At 39.7% G+C, this 11307-nt stretch overlaps 1 protein-coding gene across 1 annotated transcript; it reads right to left on the reverse strand.

Moving 5' to 3' along the window:
• Positions 1-975: 975 nt before the first annotated feature.
• On the reverse strand, positions 976-11307 carry LOC112102759. The gene is made up of 6 exons (XM_026647977.1): positions 11243-11307; positions 6154-6353; positions 5460-5899; positions 4594-4751; positions 2592-2800; positions 976-1128 (listed from the first exon to the last, which is right to left on the reverse strand). Exons 2-6 carry the CDS (start codon positions 6214-6216, stop codon positions 976-978), a joined length of 1023 nt encoding a protein of 340 aa, XP_026503762.1. The 5' UTR covers positions 6217-6353; positions 11243-11307.

The following is an 11307-nucleotide window of genomic DNA, read 5'->3' on the forward strand; positions in this document are numbered from 1 at the left end:
GTGCTCCAGAATCTCTTCATCACTATAACCTCTATACACTTGCTTTCTTTTCCTTGCATCCAGCCCCCCAGGGAAATTCTTTGAACAGGTCATTCTAGTAAAGGAAGAGCAGAAAAAAAGCCTTTGGTAGAGTTAAACAAAGGGTTTGTTTGTTTGTTTGTTTGTTTGTTTGTTTGTTTGTTTGTTTGTTTGTTTGTTTGGCATGAAAAGATACCAGGTCTTGTTAACAGGAAATGAATAGTTTTCCTTTAAAGGTGAATTGTTTTTGCTTCATGAAGATGTATAAAGAACGCTTGAAAGTTTTGTTTGAAAATTGTGCTCCTAAACATAGCTGACTGATCTGCATATTTTGAGAAATAGAAGAGGCAGGCCTTCCTAAGGGTGTGCAAAACTTAGAATGATCTTCAGTTTGAAATAGCCAACTCCATGGCACTTCTGAAAAAAACTCTATGCTTTCGCATGTGCAATTTTATATGCTTAAGTCCCTAACACTACATTTAACCCGGACTTCATTTGGTATGTATGTTTTACAGTGCAGGATAAGGGTTTTACACACGTCACGTGTAGACAGTGGGACTGCAGAATTATCACTGAGGGCAGAATTTAGCCTGAAGTCCTTGTATCCTCAAAATCTTGTATTCTGTTGAACTGCATTATTTCCACATTCGTTTGGAATTGGTTTAGATCAGAACATTTATTAATGCATCAAAGAACTCGATGTATTTGCAGCTCTGACATGCTAAGTAATGTGCAAACTTTGAACAAAAGTAATCTGCCAACTGTCCAGAAACTCATCTGCTTTATCCCAATTTGCTCCAGCTTTTGTTAACCAAAGCCTGGTTTGGGACTAACCCCAACACAAGAGGATTCTTCACTGTAACTTTTCAATGCAGCTGGAGCCCAGAATAATGGCAGTAGCTCTTACTCTGTGCTACTTATTTCTTCCCTCTTATGGGGTCATCTTCATAGACATCACTATGTAACTGACCTGTTGAAGTGGGTGATGACAATTTTCTGAAAGTCACTGCACAGGCGTTCAAAGTAGCAGGCATGGGATCTTTTGCTGATGGGGTTGATTCCATCCTTTCCCCAGCTAACACTTGTCTCATAGATATTAGTGTGCTGAAGCTGTAAAGAAAGAACAGAGCTATAATAGGTGTATACATAGCCACTAGTTAGCTTACTTCACAAATCTTGGAAAGGATCCCAGGATGACTGTTCTCATAATAAAATCATTTCTGGATTATAAACTTTAAAATAATATTGTCATTGGGTGTGACTTTTTGCCACAAGATATTGCAAGGTTTAAGCTATAACAACCCTGTAGGATAGTTTGTACTTTTTTGTAATGTTTTTACGTTACAGTTTTAGGCTTGTAGAAAGAAATGAGACCAATGAAAGAGTGGCTAAAGATAAGGGAAACGGGGAAGAAGATGCCAGAAGGTGGAAGAAGGGAAATCAACAAGGGAAAGAGTTGAAGGATTAGACAGATAGATAAAATGGTCAGACTGAAATGAAGGAGTGGAGGTAGAGAGCTAGTGGTGGATAAGGGAAGAACACAGACAGCATGTTATTGTCTGATAATGTTAATTTTGTTTTTAAAATTTGCACAATCCTGTGCAGAGATGGATGCACAGGAGGAGGCTGGAAAAAGGGCTTAAGGAGAAAATAAAGATAAGCCAAAAATAATTATGTGCGTGTAATGTTTGTGTTTGCATTTTATTTTTTGACAGATGAATACAAATTGCTTGGTCTGAGTTAACTGGCCCCAAAACAAAAATAAATTAGAATTAGTCAGCTTGGTTCTTATGCTACAATTACATGAAGATGGGTTGCCATAAGCCAGATTTTAATACTTCATGGGATTCTTTTTTGGCCCTCCTGGCATGCTTTGAGTGCTTTTAGTAAAAGAAATTGAGAACAATAAATGACCATATACTGTTAATTAAATATTAATTAACCGTTAATACTAGTATTAAACATTAAGGTTCAGATTCTCAACTCACAATGAGCAGCATATTACTCCATGATTAGGCTCACTGAATTCAATAGGACTAGTTCTGGATTAGGTGAAATCAAGGTAAATTAAGGGTGGCATAATTTGAGATTTATATAGAATCATAATTTTGCACTTTAAGGACTGTAAAAAAGATATGACCTCTCCCAGAGATCCTGCCATGAATACTGAACATAAAGAGAACAGGCAAAGCAAGAGATTAGGGAAAAGCGGGACAAAGGTTAAAATAAATGGGAGTAATATTAGATAGTGAGTAAATCTTAGAAGACTGAGATGGGGTAAAAAAGAAGTAAATAACACAGGAATGAAGGTCAATGGGGGATAAGCAAGATGAAAGAAGTGGCTTTGGAGAAGGGATGTGAAGGAAGAGAGGACACTTGACTTTCAGGAACAGGGATGTTGTTGCAGATGTAAGGAGCAGTATAAAAAGGCACAAATGGTGAAGGAAAGGAAAGATGAAAAAGCTCTATGGTTTTCTTCATCTATCCCTTGCCACTTGACTAATGCATGATGTAAAGAGGTCCTCTGACATGGTGATAAAAACCAAAATAATGGAAAGGAACTATTAGTGTACCCTGGCATGGATGCTGTCTATGAACTTCTGGTGTGCTTCATACGGTCTTGTATTGACCACCAGTCTCAGTTGGTGGATATCAATATATTTTGAAGCCTGTTTGCTTGACAGGTAGTATTGTATGTCACTGATGTTTCTCTTGAAGCAATGACAGTGATCTTCTGGAGAGCCTTGGACCTGGAATCCTTGATCAACCTCATGCTGCAAAACTTACAAAGGGAAAATACGTTCTGATTCTTGATACATTTTTTAACTTACTCTTAGAACACTTACAAAAATAAATAGCATGCTGTAAGAATGGCTTAGAGAATATGATAGGTACTAGCACAGCAATAAAGATACGAGCATTGCATTTTGTCAGCATCACAAACTCTGTAGATTCCAATGAGATCTAGTAAACTGTGCTGAATTACACATAATTGTTTTATTTTATGAATTTTCTGTAAATTGCATGGTTAACATAGCAAATGGCAGGGAGAAATCTATAAGACAGTAATACTATGAAAAAGACCTAGAAGTGATAGTGGACAGCAAATCATCCAAGAATTTGCAAAGTGATATGGATGTAATAAAAGGCCCATGCAGTTTTGGGTTGCAAGCTCAAAGGGCCCTTCTTATGGAATAAGGCAGTAATAGCCTGGCTCCATGTGGTTCTGGTGTGACCACACCTGGAATACTGCAACCAATTCTAGAACATTAACAGAAAGATATTGACAAACAAGAGGAAGTTCAGAGAAGAGCAACAAAACAGAATTGGGGATTGGAAGGATTGACATGGGAGGAATGATGATGAACTTAATGCATACAACTTGTCTAAACAATAACCTAAAGGAGACATGATAATAGTCTGCAAATATATCAAAGGATATTAATGCCAAAGATTTAGAGGATTTCAGTGTGGTAAATGGGGAATAATTAAGAGTATCAAGATGATGAACATTTATGCTGAATATAAGGGAACACTTCCTGACCTGTGATAGCAAGTAAAAATGGTCTTGCCAGGGCTTTGATGATGGTAAGTAAGGTATAATTCCTCCCAAAACACACTTACACTTGTGGATAACCTCTATTTTAGCCTCTGTTAACTTTAGGGTTTATTTAAATGGAGGAAGCACCTACATACCAGAGATTTTAACTGCGACCCCTTTATTCTATAAATCCAGCGTTGTTTGAAGAGAGAAAATCTTCAAGAAAGACTCATGAAGCATGAGACACTAAAATCCCTGGTCAGAAGAAAGAATACCAGTCATAGGATGAGATCTCCATTTTCCTCATCAGTGTCAGGGCCTGACTCTCTTTGCTGGATTGTATTCTAACTACATTATATTCTTTTTAAATGAGTCAACTGTTCATTAACATGCTATTTTGTGGAGAGGCTACCAGACTGAGAATTAGAGTGTTGGGGTGTATTCTGAGCCTGGGGAGTGATTTAACCTACTTGTGTTTCTCAATCTGAAAAATAGGAATACCCATCATTTCCCTACCTTTGAAAAGAACTTTTTGATCTACCAATGAAAAGTGCTGTATTAGTGCTAAATTATTTTTACACTAATCCTGCAGCAAAAGTCAGATCATCATTTTGTACTTTGCACTGAGTGTTATTAACAGTATTTCAGATTGCATATTTTATTTTGTCTGTCCAAAACCCAGGCTGCTTGCTCCTCTAGTAAAGCCCAAATAATAAGCTTGCAGACTGCAGAAGGCGTTACATATGCTAAATGCACCAATCCAACCATACATTGAACAAAGACAGGCACTTAGGGTTATTGAGGGAAAATAATTTCTTCTCTTGGGTATTTATGTTGCTGTAATAATCATAAGTATCCAGGCACTTACAGGCTTCTGAACCATGCTAGGCATGTAGATGTCTGCAGCTGCCACAATCGATTTGTCCATTCCTACCGACTGGAACAAACTGTTTAATTTGTTTCTCCTAAAAACAGTGTATTGTTGATCTCTCCAATTAACTGACACGTTTTCCACTTCTGGATTCCAGTCTCACCTGTTTTAAGTAGTGTGGTGGTGGTGGTCTCCTGGCCGAGAGCAACTGGAGCATATTCCTGAAATATCTTATGCAGTTTCTGAAAAGAGCTCAGCCATTTACTCTGAGCTTGTTGTTTGCGTACAGGATCCTTGCTGAAAATATCCTGGTAAAAGGTGCTGTGTGGAAGAATGAGAGACCCACAAACATGTGAGAGAAGATGTGTGAAAATGAAGAAGCTGCTCTAAAAGCTCAAAATGTGATTAGAGAAACAAGCTAATTAACTTCAGGCAAGGACAGCAGGGGGCTAGTGAATTGAGCATGCGGCTAGGAGTCAGGAGACAATTCCAGTCCTGACTCTGCCACTGACTTCCTGACTGGGTCTCACTGAGCTCAGTTACCCCACGTCTGAAACAGGGGATAAAGTACCTATCTGCCTTCAAGATCTGCAGATGTCAGAATTATTAGCATCATTATTAAGCAACACCTTCTGCTGGTGCATTTTGTACTATAAAGGGAAAAGTGTTGTTCATTTAAACACTGATAACTTTAGTTCGTAGATGATAGCGTTGAATGGAACTGCCTGGATCACTGAGTCCACCCTCCTCTGCAACTCTACAGGCTGAAATGTTTCTTCTATATAGCTGTTTAGAAATGACCTTTTCATTGATTTCCCCCCTCCCCCTCCCCACTGATTCCATTTTAAATGAATGGAGAACAAATGAATCTCTCAAATGGTTTGGAATCTTCTTCTTAGCATATGCACAAAGTGCCTCAGGTGGCACGTGACCAGGATTCATCACCGAATTTGGTCTGCTGGTTTGGAATGAAAAACATTTATATTCCTTAACCAAAGGACTTCCAAACAGAAGTGATAAAACACGAACCTGATAGGTAGAAGCCTGTAAACACTTGGGTCAAAATTTTCATCCAGTTTGTACCACTGATTAAGAAGCTGCAGTTCTTTCTCATATTCGACCACAGGTTTATGTTGTGTGAGTGGAGACACGTTAGGCAAATCCTGCTCATCTGAAATATTTGATTCTGGTTCTTTATTGGGGTGGGTCTCAACTGTCTTTTCTTTTGATGACTTGTCAGTTCCCAGAAAATTTTGGGTAACACCAGCCTGATTATCATCTACCTGTTCTGTTTTCTCAGTCAGAACTGCCTCTTTTGAGCCACCATGTAGTAAGCTACTTGGCATATTCTGCTTTAGCTTTATTGCAACCAGCTTTATGCTTTCAATTGTGTCTTTAATTGCGTCTAAGTTTTCCTTTGATTTGATTTCTGGGATGACAGGATTGTCATGCTTTTGCCCAATGAAAACCTGAAAACAGAACAGTGAGAAAATAGAGTAAAGAGCCATACAAAGGGGACACAATACAGCCCTGGTATACACTTTGTGCAAAAATCAAGTCATTAAGTTTCCACAGGGTGTAGCTCAGTGGAGTACTTACCAATTACCTCTATTCTTCAATACACTAGATCTGTAAGATGTGCATTGTTCAGAAAATAAAATAAACAAACAATTCCTAGAAAATATACTAGAAATCAATCACAGAAAATTAAACCCAAACTTACAAAGAATGTTTGGTGTCCCAACTCCTGGCACTTCTTCAGCATTTTCAAGTGAAGTAAAACCATGCGGTGATTGTTGCTGACACCATCTTTTAGCCCTCATCTTAGGTCCAGCATCCGGAAGTTGTAACCTCTTTCTTTACAGTAATTGTACAGACAAGGGTATGACTTTTCCATTAATGCATTTCTTTCTGACTTTGAATCTGGCTCAAAAAACAAGTATAATGAAGCTAAATGGTTATATTGGTATAAAATACAGCTTTGCAGCATTTCATGCTAACGCAAAGATTGAAATGAGTCAATGGGATAAATATTTCCCAAATAAAAGAGGTGTTTAGAGATTATTTCATGGTTTGATATGCTTTTTCATTCATGACCAGATGGTACTACATATAATAGTCACCTAAGGTGCACTGTTTATGATCACCATGTGCACACATCTTCCCAATCACATTCTAGCCATTTTGCTCATAAGGTGTACATTGTTACTAAAGATTTAAACACTCACAATCCTTTGGATGTTCACAATCCAGATGCAAATGTTGTGAGTGGCTCCTTTCTCAAAAATAGGACAGCCAAATCCCAAGACTATAGCACCCTTAAATGTTGGGATGAAAATCTGAAGGCAAATTTTGGGAGTCCATCTCCATCTCTTTACATGCTGGGAACTGCACTTGCCTGAGGCACACAAACCTCACAGCAGATTTGTTTCTGTGTGCAACCTTTGTAGGGTGGTTTCCTCTCCCATCTTTACATCAATTTTATTATTAGCATCTTTAAAAACTATTTTGTCATCTTTTAAATGTATTAGGTATAAATACTGAAATGCAGCATGCTTGACAACTGTATTTTTAAAGGGACATGGGAGAATTCTCACCTTTTATATAGACAGCCCAAATGTACAGTTACTGGAACCTCCACACCACTGTTAGGAAAAAGGAAATGTACCCAGACTTTTTCTGAAGGGTTGGGTATGGCAGATTGGGAGTATTTTAGTGCTGACATCATGTGAAAATTTTATTGTTTCTTTTTTTAATAGACTGACTTGTTCATACTCGTTTGAAGTTTCACATGCTAGGGTCCTGGAACTCTTATTTAAATGTAAAAAAAGTCTAGTGATGACTGCCATTTCCACTAACACACACTTTTTTTGCCTAAATGATGTCTATTTAGATGGCAAGTTTTTCAGGGCAGGTACCTGTCTTTCTCCACGCCCCCCCCCCCCACACACACACACACTTTACATGTGAATAACACTTCATATGTTTAGAGCACTGTACAAACAATAACACATTAACCCCAGGTGGTAGATAGGTAGGTACATATTATTATTCTTACTTTACAGATGGAGAAACTGAGACAATAAATGAAGCAACTTGCTGTAGGCCAAACAGTGAGTCAAGGGCAGTCAGACTTAGAACAACAACCTCCTGACTCCCAGTCTTATGCTCTTTCCCTGAAACTAGACTTCCTAGCAAAGCTTTGGGCACTATATAGTGAATAATAATAATTAGCCCAGATGTGATACATGATAGTCCAGGAATCTCAGGGTGTGGGAGTGTCTGTGGTGGGAATGGGGCTGGTTTCCAACTGCTATACTTTGATAACCTCCGAAAATGTAGACCATAAAGACTTTCTTTCTGGCTGAATATGGTATATTGATGTGTCCCCTAATTATAGTCCTGTCTCTGTCACTATCAGGAGGGTCCTGTTGTTTATCTTCTCCCAGATTAGCAGGCACCTCCCAGCTCCTCAGTAACAAAGGAGTAGAAGACTTTGTTTTTTCAGCCCTGCTTGCAGACTGGGGCTCCAGCTGAGCTGTACTTTGTGATGAGGATTCATTGTAGACAGGTCTGTCTGCTCCATTATCCTGACTGGAATGCTCATTTTCAGCTAAAGCAACAGTTTCTAACAAAGCACTTTTCAATGAGTCTGTCATCACTCTGTTGTTTCCCTTGTCATCACTAATCTCCAGGCTCTTCAAGTGAGGTATTTCATCTGTTCTCTGGGTTGGCAGGACCCAATTATTTAAATTTACTCCTCTCTGCATTGCTGTCGTGTGCCTTTTGAAGAATAACTCCTCTTCTGATAAACAGGTTTTATCCTTCTGATGAGATCCATCTGAAAATGCACTGGAATTTGCATGGTGACTTCTGGCCTGATCTGTAGTTTTTTCTTTGGACTGAAGAGAAATAAAATTTTCACATAACAAACTTTACTGCAGCACCATGTCAAAATATGTACAGACTAGGGCCAAATACTGCAATGCAAATGCGTACACACAATTGTCATCAACTTCAGTGGGAGTTACATATCTGTATGGACTGCAGGGGGTGAACTAGCAGCCTAATGGTAGAGTTCAGCATTGTCATGTGAAAGACCTAAATTTGAGTCTTTGTCTCTTGTGAGAGTGGTGCAGACAGCACATCAAACCTATGTGGCAATGGGAGGGCCTTGTGTTGCTAAATGGAAAACCCTCTAGAGTCTAGACTCTCTCATTTTACTTCTTGTCTCTTACTACATCAAATGTCAGCTCCTGTTCCTCATCTGCAGGGTTCTACATAATCTTCCCCCCACCAGAATAGCTGTTTTCATTTCCTTCTGCTTCCCATGTCATTTCCTACACTTTTCCCCAATCCCCTTGCCTTTCTTTCCTGAGGCCAGGGCAGTAGAGTTTGAACTGATGACCAGAGTGGCTAGAACAGGCATTGTGGGATACTGCCGAATAATTCTGGAGGCCATTCACAGCGCATTGGGCGGCCACACTGGCGCCGCAGCGCTGCAGCGCAATACTCGCTATTCCTCTTGGGGACGTGAAGTACATGCAGCATTGCAACCACGGAGATACAGCGCTGCAAATGCCTTGCCAGTGTGGACGGGGAGTGAGTTACAGTGCTGGGGGCGGCTTTACACCGCTGTAACTCGCAAGTGTAGCCAAGGCCATAGAGTCATAGAGTTTAAGACCAGAAGGCCTCCTGTGCGACCTCCTGTATATCACAGGCCACCAATATCTCCCAGAACCTGTTTCAGAGTAGCAGCCGTGTTAGTCTGTATCCGCAAAAAGAACAGGAGTACTTGTGGCACCTTAGAGACTAACAAATTTATTAGAGCACAAGCTTTCGTGGGCTACAACCCACTTCTTCGGATGCATATAGAGTGAAACATATATTGAGGATATATATATATATATATATACACACACATACATAGAGCATGAACAGGTGGGAGTTGTCTTACCAACTCTGAGAGGCCAATTAAGTAAGAGAAAAAAAAAAACTTTTGAAGTGATAATCAAGATGGCTCAGTACAGACAGTTTGATAAGAAGCAAGTGTGAAAATACTTACAAGGGGAGATAGATTCAATGTTTGTAATGGCTCAGCCATTCCCAGTCTTTATTTAATCCTGTGTTGATTGTGTCTAGTTTGCATATCAATTCCAGCTCAGCAGTCTCTCGTTGGAGTCTGTTTTAGAAGTTTTTCTGTTGTAAAATAGCCACCCGCAGGTCTGTCATAGAATGGCCAGCCAGGTTAAAGTGTTCTCCCACTGGTTTTTGAGTATTATGATTCCTGATGTCAGATTTGTGTCCATTAATTCTTTTGCGTAGAGACTGTCCGGTTTGGCCAATGTACATGGCAGAGGGGCATTGCTGGCACATGATGGCATATATCACATTGGTAGATGTGCAGGTGAACGAGCCCCTGATGGTATGGCTGATGTGATTAGGCCCTATGATGATGTCACTTGAATAGATATGTGGACAGAGTTGGCATCGGGCTTTGTTACAAGGATAGGTTCCTGGGTCAGTGTTTTTGTTCAGTGATGTGTGGTTGCTGGTGAGTATTTGCTTTAGGTTGGGGGGTTGTCTGTAAGCGAGGACAGGTCTGTCTCCCAAGATCTGTGAGAGTAAAGGATCATCTTTCAGGATAGGTTGTAGATCTCTGATGATGCGCTGGAGAGGTTTTAGTTGGGGGCTGAAGGTGACAGCTAGTGGTGTTCTGTTATTTTCTTTGTTGGCCCTGTCTTGTAGGAGGTGACTTCTGGGTACTCATCTGGCTCTGTCAATCTGTTTTTTACTTCAGCAGGTGGGTATTGTAGTTTTAAGATTGCTTGATAGAGATCTTGTAGGTGCTTGTCTCTATCTGAGGGATTGGAGCAAATGCGGTTATATCTTAGAGCTTGGCTGTAGACAATGGATCGTGTGGTGTGTCCTGGATGGAAGCTAGAGGCATGTAGGTAAGTGTAGCGGTCAGTAGGTTTCCGGTATAGGGTGGTATTTATGTGACCATCGCTTATTAGCACAGTAGTGTCCAGGAAATGAACCGCTTGTGTGGATTGATCTAACCCAACAACTGAAATTAGACTAAATTGTTACAGCCCACAGGAGACTGAACTATTATGTGCCACAGATAGAGCCTGGCAGACATGCCAACTCTTGTGAATTAATCTTGAGAGACACGATTTCTAAGTAAAATTAAGTCTGACTCATGATCTTGTGATAGAACTCTGAAATGTCGGGATTAGAGCTGTCAAACTATTAAAATAATTAATTGTGATTAATCGCAGTATTAATCGCAGTATTAAACAATAATAGAATATCAATTTACATTTATTATAAATATTTGTGGATGTTTTTCTACATTTTCAAATATATTGATTTCAATTACAACACAGAATACAAAGTGTAGAGTGCTCACTTTATATTATTATTTTTGATTATTTTGTGCTTTCTCCTCTACCACATCTCTTTTCCATACTCACTGGTATTAATCCTGTTAATCCCTCCTTGTATGGAAGAACACAATGATGTCAATAATTTGCCCACAAAGGGTGGGAGGGAAGAAAAAGATACTGAGGAAACGCCCTACCCAAGGCGTTGGAAAACTCCCTTCACTACATGGGATGGGGGAGATCAAAGGAACCGCAGCTGATGACCTCACTCCCTGCACACACTTTTTGGGCTCCCATCATTCCCCAACATAATCAGATGCAGCATGTCTTCATTTGAAACCTTACTGACACACATTTTAAGTAGTGCTCTACTTGTAAGTCTATGGTTGGACAACTGGTCTGATATTTTTCACTGATTCTTACCCTCAGAGTAAAAGCCTCTGTATTTCCCAAGGCAGCTAGACTTTCATCCTCAAGTGCTGCCTGAC

The sequence above is a fragment of the Terrapene carolina genome, unplaced genomic scaffold (genome assembly GCF_002925995.2).
Source record: "Terrapene carolina triunguis isolate 2854851 unplaced genomic scaffold, T_m_triunguis-2.0 Scaffold66, whole genome shotgun sequence".
In the NCBI taxonomy this organism is placed as follows: Eukaryota; Metazoa; Chordata; order Testudines; family Emydidae; genus Terrapene; species Terrapene triunguis.